Source organism: Mauremys reevesii, linkage group 7, assembly GCF_016161935.1.
Source record: "Mauremys reevesii isolate NIE-2019 linkage group 7, ASM1616193v1, whole genome shotgun sequence".
Lineage (NCBI taxonomy): Eukaryota > Metazoa > Chordata > Testudines > Geoemydidae > Mauremys > Mauremys reevesii.
The window spans coordinates 97,193,994-97,211,955 of record NC_052629.1 but is presented as its reverse complement, the minus strand read 5'-3'; the positions used below and the strand labels follow the sequence as shown (position 1 = coordinate 97,211,955).

The 17,962-nt window shown below is 63.3% G+C and overlaps 1 protein-coding gene across 1 annotated transcript; it reads right to left on the bottom strand.

The window, feature by feature from the left end:
* Positions 1–11,606: 11,606 nt before the first annotated feature.
* CD248 (CD248 molecule) lies at positions 11,607–14,532 on the bottom strand. The gene has a single exon (XM_039546554.1). It carries the CDS (start codon positions 14,375–14,377, stop codon positions 12,242–12,244), a length of 2,136 nt encoding a protein of 711 aa, XP_039402488.1. The 5' UTR covers positions 14,378–14,532; the 3' UTR covers positions 11,607–12,241.
* Between the last annotated feature and the right edge of the window lie 3,430 nt (positions 14,533–17,962).

Sequence of the window (17,962 nt, the reverse complement as noted above, 5' to 3'; positions counted from 1 at the left end):
CACACGTCATGGGTTTGGAGCCCTTTAGCCTTTTCCCTCCAGACACAAAACCACGAGGCTCTCCCTGCGCCAATCTGTCTCGTTGGCTGGGGGAATGGGGTGCTGTGGGTCTGAGCTGCATCTGACGTGTTTTGAGGCTGCCACACAAGATCCCCCAAGCCCGGTTAGAGCTCATTTGACAAGGGCTCAAGGTGTCCTTCGTGGGCTGCCTGAGGAGCTTTCCCGGAGCTGAGCCACCACATGGGGCTCTGTCTATACCCTTCCCAGGTACTGCAGATTGGGCAGGTGATTCTGCTGTCGGTGGCAGGCAGGGCTCGGAGCCCTGCTCGGGAGGCCCCTGGAACGCAGCATGCATTGGGACAAGCACTTGAGGAAGATAGGGCAGTTACCTGCAGTGGCAGGGATTCTTTGCAATGTGTTGTCCCTGTGTCTGTTCCACATCCTGTCCCCCTTCCCCTCTGCTGTGGAGCCTGCTGTCTGCTCTGGGAGCCCTGGTGGTGAAGGCACTGGTCCACTCCACCTCCTGTGGCCTCGAAACAGGGCATGGGGTAGTTGGGGTGCAGGTGCAGACCAGAGGGGCGCTGCTGGCAAAAATATCTGCTCTGGGAGGACTGTGGCACAAGGGCACCTCTAGTGGAATATGCCCGGGGCAGCACTTCTCAAAAGCCCACAGCTGCTGTCCAAGGAAGGAACCTTTCCATGGCTTCCCTAAGGTCCTGGGGGTAGGTACGGCAGCGTAGGAGCCAGTCAGCGCACACACGTGCTCCGGCTGGAGCACTCCCGGTCTCGTTTCAGCACTAGGATACTTCCTGCCCCTGCTGAGGGTGCAGCTGTACCAGGATACAGGATAGCTGTACACAAGGGGAATAAGATAAGTGGGGTTAAAGCACCTTTATCCTGGGATAACAGGATACACCTGAGGGGCTGTCCTGGGTTAACTGTATCACTACAAAATCACCCTCTGTGTGTGCCCCTACTCCCAACATTGTTCTACTGAGGAAATCCACTGTGTGAAGAGCAGGGCCTGGAGTGGTTTGGTGTCAGAAAGACATGGTCATGGTCTGTGCCCCTGAGCCAGTCAGCCAGTCCCCTGCCCTGGGGCTGGATTGGAGCTGGTGCCCCCCCGAAGGAAAAGGCCCATATCTCATTCCCTGCCCATCTGAGCCAGCCGGTGGGAACCGGCACCCAATAGACATTAATTGAAATGTTAAATTCATCATTGAATCAACTGAATGGAGTCCAGGTGTAGTGCTGCGATAACGCCTGCAGGGGGCAACATCACTCCACCCGTATCCTTAATCAGTCAAATTGTAACTCAGTGATGAATTTGGAGTGTTGTGGGGACAGCCCAGGTCTGGGACAGCAGAGGCTGTGGGCTGGGATTGAGGGGCTCTGGAGGAGCTGGGAGGAACCTTGGGGCTGGGATTGAGGGGCTCTGGAGGAGCTGGGGTGGGGGCCCAGGGCTGGGATTGAGGGGCTCTGGCGGAGCCGAGGGGGGAGCCCGGGGCTGGGATTGAGGGGCTCTGGCGGAGCTGGGGTGGGGGCCCAGGGCTGGGATTGAGGGGCTTGGGCTGGGACTGAGGGGCTCTGGAGGAGCTGGGGTGGGGGCCCAGGGCTGGGATTGAGGGGCTTGGGCTGGGATTGAGGGGCTCTGGTGGAGCTGGGGTGGGGGCCCAGGGCTGGGTTTGTGGGGCTTGGGCTGGGATTGAGGGGCTCTGGTGGAGCCGTGGGGGGAGCCCGGGGTTGGGATTGAGGGGCTCTGGCAGAGCTGAGGGGGGAGCCCGGGGCTGGGATTGAGGGGCTCTGGCAGAGCTGGGGCAGGGGCCCAGGGCTGGGACTGAGGGGCTCTGGCAGAGCTGAGGGGGGAGCCCGGGACTGGGATTGAGGGGCTCTGGCGGAGCCGAGGGGGTACCCTGGGCAGGGATTGAGGGGATCTGGTGGAGCCGCGGGGGGAGCCCGGGGCTGGGATTGAGGGCTCTGGCAGAGCTGAGGGAAGCCGGGGCTGGGATTGAGGGGCTCGGGCTGAGCTGGGGGGGGAGCCCGGGGCTGGGATTGAGGGGCTCTGGCGGAGCCGAGGGGGGAGCCCGGGGCTGGGATTGAGGGGCTCTGCCGGAGCCAAGGCGGGGGAGCCCGGGGCTGGGATACAGAGGGGCTCTGGCGGAGCCGAGGGGGGAGCCCGGGGCTGGGATTGAGGGGCTCTGGCGGAGCCGAGGGGGTTCCCTGGGCTGGGATTGAGGGGCTCTGCCGGAGCCGAGTGGGGGGAGCCCGGGGCTGGGATTGAGGGGCTCTGGTGGAGCCGAGGGGGGAGCCCGGGGCTGGGATTGAGGGGCTCTGGCGGAGCCGAAGGGGGGAGCCTGGGGCTGGGATTGAGGGGCTCTGGCGGAGCCGAGGGGGGAGCCTGGGGCTGGGATTGAGGGGCTCTGGTGGAGCTGGGGGGGAGCCCGGGGCTGGGATACAGAGGGGCTGCAAGCTGGGCTGGAAGAGCATCGGCAGAGCTGTGCATTGGGCCAGGCTGCAGGATCTTTGGCAGCACCGGCTACAGCAGCTGACGCCCCGTGACTGGCCCAGTTCTATCCCTGGGCACTGACCCCTGTCCCCGTCCCACCCACCCTCGTGCTCCGGCCCCAATTCCCTGCCCTTGCGTCAGCCTGTCCATGGGCCAGCGGGGCCGGGAGCAGCTGGGGCTGCTGTGAGCTCATGTGGGGTGTGAGAGAGCATGGAGCTCTTCCCCACCCCTGATTGCTGCACTCACCCTGCACCATGGGGCCTTTCCCCTCTGGCACCAGCTCCCATCCAGCCCGAGCTGGGGGACGGAAGGGGGAACAGGACTGGCTGGCTGGCTCGGGGGGGTGGGAAATGGCACATGGGGCCTTTCCCTTCTAGTTCATTTGCCCCATAAGAGGCAAGTTTGCCAGGTCACAGCCTGGTCCCTAGCAAGGCAGGATCTGCCCTCCACAGGGGCAGTAGCCACCCTTGTGCCTCCTGGAGTGGGGAGAGGGTGACTGACGGGTGGGGAGGGCTGTGGGGGTGTTGCTCTGAGCAGGTGAGACTAGGGCACGTTGGGTGGAGGGGGTTCCTGCAGGGTGGGGAGGGGGCACATTAGATTGAGGGAGGGGGTATGAGTATTAGGGGGTCTTCTGTGCGGTTAGGGATGTGGGGTTCCTGCAGATGTGCTGGGGGGGCAGGTTTCCTGCCAGTGGGGTATGTGGGCTGTGGGGGAAGATGCTCTGTGTTTGTCTCTCCCCCACCAGGCTATGGGGAGGGGTGGGTGGTCTGGTGAGTGGCAGCTGTGTCAGGGAGGAACTCTGTGTCCTCCCCTCTCACTCCCTGCTTCTCTCATCCCTCGGTCCCACCACAACTTTGCCCCCGCCCAGGAGACAGCCCCCTACATCTGTGGGGAATGGGACATAGATCCTTTCCCTCGGGTGGGGGGGCGTGAGCTGTTGTGGGACAGGATGGAAGGACTGTCTGGCTTGGGCCCGTAGGGTTTATTGCGGGGGTGGGGGGAGTCTCGGTTCCTGTCTCTGCTGTACCCCCCCACTGTTTCAGCAAGCTCCTGGCAGCCCAGATGCTGGGTGCCTGTGTGGGAGGAGGAATCATGGGGTTGTGTCGGTGTCGCTGTGGGTCACTCAAGGACAGAGAGGGTTGGCCGGAAGCTGCCACCCTGTTCCTTCCTGTCTGTGACCCCCTGCCCACCCCTGAGCTATATTTATCCACTCTGGGAAGAGGTTGCTTGCTTTCCTTTCCTGCTGGGGCCACATTCCCTGGGAACTCGGGCCCCAGGGGGCTGGGAATCGAGCCTGGACCACGCTCTCCCAGCTGCTAAGCAGGGTCTGTCCCACACTGCACAGGGCTGAGGGACCAAACCACTGGACTGCAGGAAGAAAACGATGGGGCCTAGTACTTCAAGGGAACCAGGACTCCTGGGTTCTATGTCCTGGCTCTGGGAGGGGAATGGGTCCAGTGGTTAGAGCAGGACTCCTGGGTTCCAGTCCCTGCTCTGTGATATTAGACTCTATTTCACTCCCAGACAGCTCTGAAGGGGTCCATATGGAGGGGAGTCCCAGTTAGTGGCACCCAGTGTGTTCTGGGGCGCACTGACCCAGCTTGGGTTAGAGGAAGGGAGCTCCAGGCCCAGCAAAGCCTGGCACATGATCCCATTCTCGCTCTCACTGCTGCCGCCGCCCCCCCATGGGCGCTCCAGCTGCTGAGCAGATCCAGATGTTGTTGTGGGTCCAGCCGGCTTGTGTCGGGTGGGGTGGGTGTGAGCAGGGAACGCGTGAGCCCATCACATTCCTGCTGTGATGACTCACTTTCCCTGGGGTGCTGGGGTGTCCTGAACCACCTCTCCCCTTAACACTCCACCCCTCCTAGAGCTGGGTTAGAACCCAGGAGTCCTGGCTGGGTCGGTGCTGGCTCTGTGCGGGAGAGGCAAGGCTGCGAGTGCCCCTCTCAGCTCGTCGGCCTGGTTAGCATGGCAACGCGTCTGAGTGTGACCAGCTACAGGCAGGGAGGGGATGTTTAATGCACTGTTTGCTCATACACACCCGTGCATACACGTACACCAACATGGACACAGAGCTGCTCACCGATACGCACTCTCACCTGCACTAGCCTGCCCAGTGCACTAGTTGTGGGGCACACGCTGTATCTCTTGCACGCCAACCCCGTGAAGGCTGGGAGCAGGTCTCTGGGCCTGGAGGTGCTGGGACAGCTGAGCAGAACCAGGGCTGGGTCATACAAGAACAGGGCACGTTCAAAGGGGACACACACACACGTTCAGCCTCCAGGTCTGCCTGGCTCCCAGGGGGAGTGTCCCCCAGGTCTCACCAAGGGCATTGGAACAATTTGTACAGTGGGGCAGCTGAGAGCCATTGAACCAAACTAAACCCTGGGTATGATGGAAACCGCTTCAAGCCAGGGGGTGCTGCAGCACCCCTAGTTGCAGCACCTCTGGGTCTCACCTGTAGCCACTCATAGGCCTCTTGCCCCCACCACACCGCGCTGCGCCAGGGGCTCTCCTCTAAGAGGAGGGTAGATTGGAGTCAGCACCCCAAGAGGGAGAAAGCCCCCTATCCCATTCCCCATCCCCTGGGAGCCAGTCTTCCCCCCCCACACACACATGCAAATCCTGGGGTCAGATGGGAGCTGGCACCCCCTGGAGGGGAAAGGCCCCAATGTCCCATGCAAAGCTTGGCCCTGCTCTCCCGTCCCATCCTTTGGCTCTTTGCTCGGATACTTTCCTGGTGACGTGCAGGTCCTGGCCTGGCTCCTCCCAGACTGTCAAGCCTCAAATATTCCCCACTCCACCCCCCCCCACCCGGAGATAGACAAGGGGGGGCTTCCCCAGGGCCTCCTTCTTCCTCCGACCACCACAGCTGCATCCCTCCCCCAGAGAAGGGACAGAGACAGGACAGAGGCAGGGTTGGGCTGCAGAGCTGGAGTGAGGGGCAGTGGGGGGGAGGCTGGGAGTCAGGGCTCCTGGGTTCTGTTCCAGCTCGGATGGGCAACCCCCTGTGAGCAGCGTGTGGGCAGTGCGGGGGTGGGGCGAGCTGTTGGGGGACAGGATGGCTGCACGGCTGCTGGGCTCTGGGGCAGCAGTGGGGGCACGGTGTCACATGGCGCTCGTGCCCCCCTCTGGCTGCTGATGGCTCCACCAGGCGCCGGAGCGGGTCCCATAGGGCTGAGACAGGAAATGGGTTTAGCAGGGAATGGGTCTTGCTCCTGGCAGAGCCAGCGCTTTCTCCTGAGCAGGGGCTCAACCCCCAGCTCAATGCTGCCCCTCAGTCCCAACCGCCAGCCCCCTGTTGCCCCAGCCCTGGGCTCCCCCACAGCTCTGCTGCCCCTCAGATATCCCACTACGACACGCTGATCTCTGAGAGACCCTACAAAAACAAAGCCTGACGGAGGGCTAGCGGAAGCGTCCTTAGCTCTGAGCCGAGGGGGTTAAACGCAGTCGAACGGGACGGTACAAAGTGGGAGCTGGCAGCGTGCCCAGCTCTTCCCAGCCTCACTTTGGGCTTCTCTTCCCCACGGTCAGCCCCCATCTCCCCTCCATGCATACTGTCACCTCCCCCAGTACCCACTGCACCCTTCCTCCCCCATAGCTGGTAATTTGCAGCAGGGCCGCCCAGAGGGGGGGGCAAGAGGGGCAATATTCCCCAGGCCCCGCGTCCCGCAGGGGCCCCCACGAGTGTTTTCTGGGGCCCCTGTGGTTCCGGTTGAGCCCGGGACGAGTGGACCAGCCAGCAGGGGGCAGGGGGCATGACTGCGGAGGGGGCGCTCGTCCCGCGGCTCGGCTGGACCTCCCGCAGGCATGACTGCGGCAGGTCAAGCGGAGCCGCGGGACCACGGCACCCGCCGCAGTCACTCGTCCCGGGCTCCGGTCGACCTGCCGCAGGCATGCCTGCGGGAGCTCAACCGGAGCCAAATGCCGCCCCCCAGGTCTTCGGCGCGCTGGAGTCTAGAGCCGCCCCTGAGCGGGGGCCCCCCGCCGCCGAAGACCCCGGGCCCCCGGAATTATCTGGGCGGCCCTGATTTGCAGTCCCTATGATGGGATGGGGGCTGGACACTCATTAATCCCCTTCACCCTAAGGAGGCAGCGCCTGCTCCTGCCCCACCAGCGTCCTGTCACTGAGCCATGGCTGAGACAAAAGAGAGCCCCTCCCTGAGCCAGAGGGAACCCAGGAGTCCTGGCTCTCAGACCTCCCCCTCTAACGCACTAGACCCCACTCCCCTTCCAGAGCTGAGGATAAGGGAGGGGCGGGTAGAGCTGGGGTCACTCAGCTTCCCTTCTGTTGTGTCCAGGGCCTGTTTTCACACTCACTCCCACATGCCCTCACAGGCGTGACCCAGCCCCTGATTCCCTCCCACGCCGCCTGCATCCCTCCTACCACCACGGCCCCCCGCTGGCTAGCCAAACTCTGACCGGTTGGGTGTGCCTCGCACACCCATCTGGGTGCACACCCACACTTGTGCACAGGCACTAACCCCCTGCACACTCAAATGGCACTGACACACACACAGACATTTCCCTGCACCTGGCTGTGCACACTCACACTGCACTGACACACACACACACACACACCTGGCTGTGCACACTCACACTGCACTGACACACACACACACACACCACACCTGGCTGTGCACACTCACACTGCACTGACACACACACACACACTCCCCCTGCACCTGGCTGTGCACACTCACACCGAACCAGCCTGCTTTTCCCATCAGGCTCACACACAGAACCAGCACACACGCACACACACTCTATGAACTCACAAACACACACTCACCCTGCATGCTTCCCCAGCACTGGGGCTGAGCTGGGACAAGAGTGATGGGCACAGCAAGGGCTCCTGTACCCCCATACTCAGACAGCCCTTGGGGTCCCCCTCCCCCAGCTGTGCTGATGACCCTCAATCCCAACCCACACACCCCTGCTATCCCCACTCTGGGATCCTGTAAGATGAGCCTGTGCCTCCCCCATATCTCCGCTCTGTGGGGGAGGTGGCAGGAAGCTTGGGGGGGGAGAGGGGGCTGTAGCTCCAGCCAAGAGAAACAGACTGCCTGGGCTGCTCCTCTGCAGAAGCCTGAGGCCTGGGCCTGGCTGATTTCCAGGGACCATCCACTCTGTGGCACAGGGATGGGCCAGGCTACCCTACCTGGGTCTCTGCCTCAGGTGGGCAGCTCAGGGCTGGGGTAGCAGGGGGCTGTGGGTCAGGAGTGAGGGGCACTGGCAGAGCTAGGGGGCAGGACTGCGATATCTGGGGGCTCTGGGTCGGGACTGAGGGGCACTTGCCGAGCTGAGGGGGAGCCCAGAGCTGGGATAGCAGGGGGCTGAAGGTCAGGAGTGAGGGGCATTGGCAGAGCTGGGGGGGGAGGTTTCCCCAGTTCCTCTGAGCCTCTTTCTGGCTCCCACTGCTGAGCCATGGCTGGGACTCACTGGGTGGTCCCAGCACTTCCTTCCCCCCTTCAGCTCTGCCCCCTGCCCGACCTGGATCGCTGCTCCCCACCCCCACTGCTGGGACAGGCCTCAGGCTTCTGCAGAGGAGCAGCCCAGGAAGTCTGTGGGTCCATGCAGTGGGGGAGGGGTTCGGGGGGGCTGCAGGCTGGCTTATTGCACCCCTCAGCCAGGGGTCACGAGTGACTTGGAGGGAGCCAGGACACATGTTCAGAACAAGTCCTTGGGGACCACATGGGTCCTCAGGCTTCTGCACGTGTGTAAAATCTCTGCATGGGCACACTTACGGCCCTGCTCCTCCTGACATGCCCACTTGCCCACACGGGCGTCCGCCCAGCCCCTCGTGCTCATGACACACCCGCTCACACTGGCATCCGCCCGGCCCCTCGTGCTCACAATGCACCCGCCCTCACAGGCATCCACCCGGCCCCTTGTGCTCATGACACACCCGCTCACACGGGCATCCGCCCGGCCCCTCGTGCTCACGATCCACCCGCCCTCATGGGCATCCTCCCGGCCCCTCATGCTCACGACGCACCCGCTCGCACGGTCGTCCGCCCAGCCCCTCGTGCTCATGACATGCCCGCACGGGCATCAACTCGGCCCCTTATGTTCCGATGAGGACATCCTCCCGCACAGGTTTCTGCCTGGCCGCCGGGCAAGCATCTCTCCACCATGGTGAACAGGGACAGATCCTCTTTAAACCCGCCGCTGGTGAAGGACACCTCGTCCCCCAAGAGCAGAGCACCGGTATGGGTCACTCTCTGCAAGTGCTTGTGGGGGACCCTGCGGGTCTCGGTGGGGGAAAGATATGGGGTCACCACACGGGGGATGACAAGGATTAGGGGCAATGGTCTGGGGAGAACTGGGGGGAAAGGATTATAAGGCACCATAGAAAGGGTATCAAGGAATGGGGGCCTGTACTGAAGGAGGGTAGTGCTGTGGGGGGCCCTGGGGGCAGGTATTGGGGCTGTGCTGGGTGAATGGTGGGGTCAGAGTGGGGGTGTCATGGTCGATGGGGGAGGCAGGGGACTGTAGGAGTGGATAGTGGGGCTGTGCCAGGCCAAGGGGGCTGTGCTGTGGGGAGGCCAGGAGGGTCTTTGGGACAATGGGGGCCATGCTACAGGGGGAGAGGGGAGCCAGGCCGTGGAGGGGTCCCAGTCCCAACCACACAGCCCCATCTGCTCTTCATTAGGCCCCACAGAGCCGGGATTCTTCTGGCTTCTCCGCCCGTCTGGCTCTAATTAACCCTTCTCAACACTCCCCCCTCTCCCCGGCACATTCCTGTCCATCTTGGAGGGTGGGGGGCAAACGCAGGGAACTGGGGGAAAGGGGGTGGGGGGACAGGATGTTGGGGTTCAACCTGCCTGCCCCCAAATACACTCCCCCATAAACATGCAGAGTCAGTCCTGCCCCCACCCCACAACTCTGCCTCTGCCAGTGCCCCCTAGGCCTGACCCACAGCCCCCTGCTATCCCAGGCCTGGGTCTGTCCCCCATGCAGGCTGTGTCAGGAGGGGGTACGTGTGAGGGTGCCATGTTGTCGGCACCTGAAGGCTGCAAACCCCCTTAGCTGACCATAGCTGGGGGATGCCGGCTCCCCCCAGCAGGGCCCAGGGCCTGTGCCGCTCCCTGATCCAGCCAGCAGGGGGCAGGGCAAGCACACACTTACACTAACACTTGCACAGACACACAATGCGTGCACAAACCGCCGAGCCTGCTCACTGTTGCATTTATAGCATTTGCTCAACCCCAACCCAGGGAAATCCATGGGGGGAACCATCGGCAATGGGGAGGGTGCGTGAGCACATGTACAGCTCGGGGGTGAGGGTGTTCACCTTGGTGTGTGTGTGCGTGCGTGCTTGCACCAGTGTGTGTGTGTGCATGTGTCTCAAGGGGGGGAAAGCATGTGTCTGTGTGCATGTGTGTTCACACTGGCATGTGTGCATGTTTGTATGTGCATGTCTGTCTGTGTGTGAATGCTCGCACCAGCGTGTGCCCACATGGTGTCTCCAGGGTGGGGTGCACGTGTCTCTGGGGGTGTGTGGGCGCGTGTCTCTGGGTGTGTGGGTGCATGTTGGTATATTGCATATGAGTGTGTCTCGGGGGGTCAGTGTGCGGAAATGTCTCTGGGTGTCCGTGTGTCTTGGCACGTGGGGGAGCTGGAGTTCAATTGGGCACAGACATTGGGAAACTCAATCAGCTGAAGGAGCCAAAATCTCCTTCCCTTCCCCCCTGCCCCCTTCCTCTCCTGGCCCCCCCATGCTCCCAGCACCCCTCCCATTCCGCCCCCCCCAAGGTGCCTGGGGGCCATTGTTTGCCAAGTGTTTGCGTCAGGCCAGAGTCTGTTTCCAGTTTGTGCTAACAGGCCGGGCGGCTCTGGGGCAAGGAGCCCAGGAAACCTTCCTCCATCCGGCTGGGGTGGGGGGCTCCCTGGGCCCCCGCAGTATTAACCCTTCACTGCACAGTGGGCTGGGGCTGAGGAAGCCCAGGCCTGGGATAGCAGAGGGCTGTGGGTCAGGACTGGCAGAGGGGGAGGGGGCAGCCCAGGGCTGGGATAACAGGGCATATTTCCCCGCCTAAGAAGCTGTAGAACATTTAATCCATAGCCAGACTCAGTTTAAAATATTTACTAATGGTTTGTACACATTGTATACAGAGAAATCACTTCTCTGCCTTGGAGATGCAGCCACCTCTGGGGTGGCGCATGGGGGCTGTTTACGCAGGGATGCCTCACCTGGCACTGAGATGAAGCCACTGCTGGGGCTGAGCATGGGGCAGGGATCCCTCACCCAGCGCAGAGATGCAGCCACCTCTGGAGTGAGGCGCAGCGACTGGGTAACTGCTCATTGCAGGATCCTTTAGGGCGGGAAGTGAGCCTCAACCTCTTCTCACAGCCTCCTGGAGGTCTCCCATCCACAGACCTGCCCCCGCTTAGCGTAAGAGCTGAAGACAGCCCAGCTTACCACAGGACAGGGGGGTGGGGTGCTCCTGGCTTTAGTGAAGGGTTAAGTGGGGGAGCCATGTTCCAGCCCACCCCAGTGGGACACAGACTCTGGGGGACCATCGCTCACTTGGTGGGAAAGCCCCAGGGGAGATGGTACAGGGAGCTTCCTGCCACCAGGGGCTTTAATTACAGAGGCAACAGCAGATTCAAACATCCCTGCCTGCTCCCAGGGGGACCCATGAGTAGTGGCCTCCCCCGCACTCTAACCCACCAGCCCCCACTCCCCTCCCAGGGCTGGGATCGACCCAGGGGTCCTGGATGGCCAGGGGGCTGAGTGTGGGGCTCAGTAGCCAATGATCCCACCGATTTCGCACACAATGCCAATTCCAAGGTTTCCATCATGGAGTCAGGGGTTGACTCCCTCCCGCTCAGTAAAACTGTTTGGGAACAGAACCCAGGAGTCCTGACTCCCAGCCCCCACCCCAGTAAAGCTGTCCAGCTGCAGGCAGTGCGGGCTCCACCCCTTTATTGTGAGAGCAACACACATTAAGAATGGAACAGCATCTGGAGGCCCCCTGAACCTCCACGCCCCCAGAGGCCCCCCACATTCTCTCCCTGAGACCTCCCACAACCCCTATCCTAAGCCCCCCATGACTCCCCCTTCCCCTAGCTCCAGGCCCCCACTTCCCTCCCCTCTTGGCTCCGTGACCCCTAATTCCAGAGGTCTCTCAAGTCCTGCGGGCACTTCTCCATCCCTGTCAGTTTCTCGAAGCTTTTCTGGGGTGGGGGTAGCAGTGGGTCCCATCAGAGGTTCCCCACAATCAGAGGGGGCCCCGGAGCAGTGGGGGCGGCTCCAGTGTCCATTTAGCAGAAGTCCAAGGAGCAAGATAAGGAGGAACCCAGCACTGGGGATGGGGGGGGGGGCATGTCCCAGGCAGGGTGTAGGGGATCCATGTCTCTGCCCTGGATCGTGGGGCCCAGTCCTAGTCCTAGTGCCAGCCCTGGGGTGAGGGTGATTCCATCTCCAGGACAGCCACTGCACAATTCCAGGCTGATGGAGGCAGGACAGTTGTGGGGGGACCATGCTCCAGCTGGGGAGTTGGGAAATAAATGGGGGTCCGTGTCCCAGCCAGGGGGCAGGGTGGCTGCAGGGCCCTTGCTCCAGTCAGGGCGTCGGCCTCCATGTCCCAGCCAGGGGCTACGGGGTGGCTCTAGGGTCTCAGCTGGGGAGGGTTGCAGGCCAGTCCTGGCATCCCAGCCAAGGGGTGTCATCTCCCGGCTGAGGAGGGGGCGAGTCCTGGTTCCTTTGTGTTCTGGGCCCCCACAGTCTCAGACGCTGGTCCGGCAGGTGGTCAGGTGGGCCCCTGCAGAGGGGTGGGGGGGGCCCTTGCTGCCCGCACTGGTGACCCAGCGGTAGCACTGTGTGACGCTGCGGCTCTTGGCTCTGGCGCCGCAGCGGGTGCAGTACACGATGCCCAACGCTACCATGATCACCAGGAAGACACAGAGGGGCACCAGCAGTGCCACCAGCAGCCACCGGTCATCCCGCTTCCTCCGTGCCCGCTCCCCACCTGGAGAGGTGCTGGGGTCTTCCGAAGGGGGCAGCGGTGCCCTGGCCCTGTCTGCTGCAGGGTCCCCCTCCCCCCCACTGTAGGGTGAGGCAGGAGCACCAGGGGACCTTGGAGATTTGGAGCTTGGGGGGCTGGGGCGGGGGGTTGGGGGGCCAATTGTGGGACTGGTCGCGGGGCTGGTGTGTGGAACTGTGGGGGCATTGGTGGGCTGTGGGGGAGCAGTGGATGTGGGAGGGATCAGGGTGGTGCTACTGGGGATGGGGGGGCCAGTGGTGGGGTCTGGGGGACCAGTGGTTGTGGAAGAGATTGGGGGGCTGGTGGTGGGGTCTGGGGGACCAGTGGTTGTGGAAGGGATTGGGGGGCTGGTGGTGGATGCTGGTGGGATAGTGGAGGGGCGAGGGGATGAGTGGTCAGTGTTGGGGTCGGGGAACTCCTGGGTCAGACTGAAAGGCTCATCCGTCCCCAAAACCTGCAGCACCTCCGCCCCCCACTCCTGTTGGTCCCTGAAGTGTGGGTAGAAGGTCTGCTGCCTGGTGGCCAGTGCCGGGGGCTCTGCCAGGGGGGCACAGCTGATGCCGTCAGCCTCCAGCTCGTAGCCCTCGGTGCAGTAGCACTCGAAGCCGCCCACGTAGTTGACGCACATCTGCTGGCAGACGCCGGGGATCTGGCACTCGTCGTTGTCGACACAGTGCTGCGGCGCCTCCTCGGCTGGGCTGAAGCCCAGGTGGCACAGGCACAGGTAGGAGCCCTCAGTGTTCTCGCACTGGTGCTCGCACGGGGCGGAGCTGCATTCATCCAGGTCGGCGCAGCCCCCGGCCCCGTCGTCCTCGTAGCCCAGCTGGCAGCGGCACTGGAAGCCACCAGGGAAGTTGTCACACAGCTGCTCACACGGGTCCGTGGCACACTCATCCGTGTCCTCACACGCGTGCCCGTCGCTGGCCAACCTGTAGCCCACGGGGCACAAGCACCGGTACCCTCCGTCCTCTCCGGTCACACACTCAAACTGGCAGGGGTGGTTCTGGCAGCCATCGGCTGGGGCACAGGAGCGCCCATCAGGCAGCAAGGCGTGGCCAGCGTGGCACTCGCAGGAGTAGCTGGGACCCTCATCCACGCACAGCTGCTGGCAGCCCCCATTGTCACCCTCGCACCAGTCCCCCTGCTCCTCCCCGCACAGGGGCTCCTCCTTGGACCAGCCCACGGAGCCGTCGTCCCGCTGCATGCACAGCACCGAGACTGGGGCTGCGCCACCACAGGCCACCGATGCCACCGTGCCGAAGGGGATGTGGCTCAGGGTGCTGCTGACCTGGCCGAAGGGCGTCGTGTAGCTCACGGGCCCTGTCTCCTCCGTGGCCAGCCCGTGGCACATGCCGGCAAAGCTGAAGCGGCACAAGAAGCCGTCCACGGGCAGGGTGCACGAACCCTCCAGCCACTGGAAATTCTCCTGCGTGGCCGGGCCATAGCTCAGCACAACGCAGCGCGAGGCCGAGCAAGCGGTGCCCCCAGCCGGCTCAGCCTGCGCCCAGTTGGTGTAGAGCGTGTCTTGGTCGCCGGTGGTCCAGGTGAAACCACGCAGTGGGCGCTGGGGGAAGCACTGGCGTGGCTGGCGCTGCAACCCGATCCAGAAGAGCCGCTGCTGCCCTGTACCTGGGCCCGTGGCCTGCAGAAGCTCTGCCACCTGGGCGGCCTCCTCATGGCGCTTGAGCGTGGCCAGGTTCCCGCCACGCTCCCGGCAGCTCCGCCAGGACTCCAGGAAGCTGCGGCGCTGGAAGAAGACAACGTAGCAGCCCTCAGGACCACAGGCAGCCTCGGGCCCCGGCCAGGCAGCCTCGGGCCCTGGCCAGGCGCCCCGCGCCGGCCCCACCAACCCAGTGAGGAGCAGCCAGAGACGCAGCATCGTCCTGGCGCCCACGGCTGCCTGCTCGGCTCTGCGCCTCCGCACGGAGCCCCTGCCCTTCTCTTCCCCTCGGCGGGGAGGGGCAGGATGGGACAGTGCCCGCCCCTGCCCTTGTAAGGCAAAGAATTGGTCCCAGGCCCAGGGAGAGGGGGAGACAAGCTGGGAGGGGCAGCTGGGGGGATCCTGGATGGCCTGACCCAGAGGATGGAGGCAGGGTATGTGTGTGTGAGACCTTCCCTTGTGTGCAGCTGGATGAGAAATGCAGATCCCACTCCTCTCCGAGAACTGGGATAGATCCCTGGAGTCCTGGCTCCCAGCCCCCCTGCTCTAACCACTAGACCCCACTCCCCTCCTAGGGCTGGAGATAGATCCCAGAATCCTGTCTCCCAGCCCCCCGCTCTAACCACTAGACCCCACTCTTCTCCTAGGGCTGGGGCTAGAACCCAGGAGTCCAGACTCCCCGCCCCACCACCCTGCCTTCGTCTAGTAGTTGCTGAAAGGGACAGACAGTGAATCTGCAGAGAATGGGTGTGTACAGTGACCATATGCTGCGGCTCACACTGACACACACATACAAAGACACGTGCATATGCACACAACACACACACACACACTCTGCATACACTGCTACCCAGACCTAGTTCAGCCCTTTGTTCCAGAAACCTGGAGGCTGGAACACTGGGCTGGAATTTGGCTCCTCACTCCCCCCGCCCCCATGCCCTGCTGGGAGTGGGGAGAGGCTCAGTGTGAGTTTCCTCCCTGCCATCCTTTCCAGGCCCTCATGCTGCTCAGGGCGATTCCCACGGGGAGCTGGTCCCAGATTGGGGGAAGTCAGTGTGCACATGGGTGTGCATGCACAGGAGAGTGAGTGCACACAAAGGTGCACGTTGCATGGGAGCGAGGGAGAGCGTGGGGGGTGGGGACATAGAGCGACCAGAATTGTTCCTAGCCCTCACTTTCCCACACGTGTGAGTACCCCCATGTGCAGCTTAGTTTGACATGCATGCACATGTGCACACCCATGTGCACACTTGTGTGTGTTCATGCTGTGCACGCATACACCAGGGCCACCCAGAGGATTCTGGGGGGCCTGGAGTCTTCAGCGGTGGGGGGCCCCCGCTTCGGCGGTAATTCGGAGGCGGCAGGGTCATTCCGATCTGGGACCCGCCACTGAAGTCCCCCGAAGACCCGTGGCGGGGGCCCCCCCGCCGCCGAATTACCGCAGAAGTGGGACCCGCCGCCGTAGTGCAGCCGGGTCTTCAGGGCACTTTGGCGGCAGGTCCCGGAACAGAAGGGCCCCCCCGCCACCAAATTACCGCCGAAGACCCGGCTGCACTTCGGCGGCGGGTCCCACTTCGGCGGTAATTCGGCAGCAGGGGTCCTTCCGCCCCAGAGTGAAAGGACCCCCCGCTGGCGAAGACCAGGAGCAGAAGCCGCTCCAGGGGCCCAGGCCCCGTGAGAGTTTTCCGGGGCCCCCGGAGCGAGTGAAGGACCCCGCTCCAGGGGCCCCGAAAAACTCTCCTGGGGGCCCCTGCAGGGCCCGGGGCAAATTGCCCCACTTCCCCCCCCCCCCGGGCGGCCCTGGCGTACACACACACACAAAAGCTTTCCTGTGCAAGCTCTTTCTTGTGCCTTCTCACTTTCCCATGAAAGCATACCCCCCGTGTGTACACACATTCCTGGGCATGCACACCTGTCTGTTCACACACCCTCCCGTGCATGCATTTTCTTGTGCATGTGCATACATACCCGCCTGTTCATGCACGTGTTCCTTACTTTGTCATACACACATTGGGGTGACCATCATCCCATTGCACACCTGCACATACACATGCATGCTGCCACACACCCGTGCCATCACATTGTCTTTGCTGCTCCCACACTCACAAATGTGTGTGCCACACATATGCATGCACCCCTGGGCATTTGCACATGTGCTGTTCCACGCACTCCTACCTGCTCACCCTGTCTGCTAAGCCAACTGGCAGTCCCTAGGGGGCTCCATTCCTGGGGAGGCCGAGGTCAGCAGCACAGGTTCGCTAGGCTCTGGAGTACCCCCCGCATCCCCCCCATGGCCAGGCGAGGGGACACAGGGAAGGGTCAGAGCTCTGCAATCCAGGAATCCCGGCCTGCAGCCTCGACTAGGGGGCAGGGATCCCAGCTGTCTCTGCTGTGAACCAGGTGTGCGTGTCGGGGTCGTGGTGTGCATCTCTGCACGGGGGGATTGTGTGTGTTTGGCGGGTGTGTGTTGTGCATCCCCGGGGGGTTGTGTGTTTCGGTGTGTGTGGTGTGAGCCGAGCAGGGGAGGGTACAGTGGGCCCAGCCGCGGGGGCTGCAGGTCGGATGGAGACGCAGCGCGGAAATGCATGGAATTCCTTGTGTGTGGGAACGGGGAAGGGGGGGCGGGACGCGGGGCCTTTCCCCGCTAGGGGGCGCCAGGTCCGCTCCCCTCCAGCCCCAGCTGGGGGGAATGGCTGGCTCAGGGAGGTGGGGGGCTCCCCCCCCCCTGCACACCGGCTCCGATCCAGCGCCCGCCGAGAGGTGAGTTTTCTGGGTCTCAGCCTTGTCCCTGTTGGGGCAGGAGCACCCGCCCCATAGATAGTAACCACACCCCGTGCTAGCGGCCCCACGGGGATCCCCGCGGGGGGGCGGGGGGGCATCCCAGGCAGACGCTATGGGAGCTCTCTCGCCCCCACAGCCCCCACCCCCTGTTCTAATCACACACACCCCCACCCCCACCGGTTTCTGCTTAGTTGTTTTAAGAGACTCCAGAAACACTGGCCTGTGGCTGATGGAGCTGGGCCCCGCTGGAGCTGCTGGGGGAGACACTGACCCCCCCGCCCGGCCCCAATCCCTGTGGGAAGGGAGGGGGCCAGCCCCTCCCCCATTTTCATCCCCTCTCTGGACTCTCCCAGGCCGGGGGGAGGCTCTGTACTGGGCGGGGGGGGGTGATTCTGCCCTGGTTCCAGGCTCGGGGGTGGGCGGGGACAGGGGCTCCCCAGCTAAGGGGCCTCGGCGCTGGGATAGAGGGATCCTAGCGCAGTGATGTGGGTTGAGCACCACCTGGTGGCAATGTGAGGAACTAAGAGCCAAGGCTCCTGGCTTCTGTCCCCAGCTCCAAGAGGGCAGTGGGGTCTAACGGTCAGAGCTGGCAACCTCTGCACTCAGTGACTCCAGATTTACCACGGCGCAGACAGGGAACTGTGCGTGTGAATCACTCCGACCTAGTTAGTCTTGAAGGCCTGTGCTGCCCCCTGGCAGCTTGGGGCTGACACTGCCCAGGTCCTATGGTCTGTAAGGGCAGGCAGGATTCCTGTGTAGCAACAAGGATTATTCCTGGCATTTGTCATCCCCATGGCCTTGCCACCCCAGGGCCTCACAGCCCCGACAGACCCCAGGGACCTGAGCCACAGCGCAGGACGGGGGGACGGGACAGGTAATGCTCAGATTGATCCTTTAGACAAAGGGCCACACTGGGGGCTGGGTGAGCATCCCCCACAGCTGGGGATAGACCCCAGGAGTCCCAGCTCCTCTGCTCTAACCACCAGACCCCACCCAGAGCTGGGGATAGACTCCAGGAGTCTA

Coding starts and splice junctions, on each gene's coding strand:
- CD248 (XM_039546554.1), bottom strand. CDS start 14,377: ATGCTGCGTCTCTGGCTGCTCCTCACTGGGTTGGTGGGGCCGGCGCGG.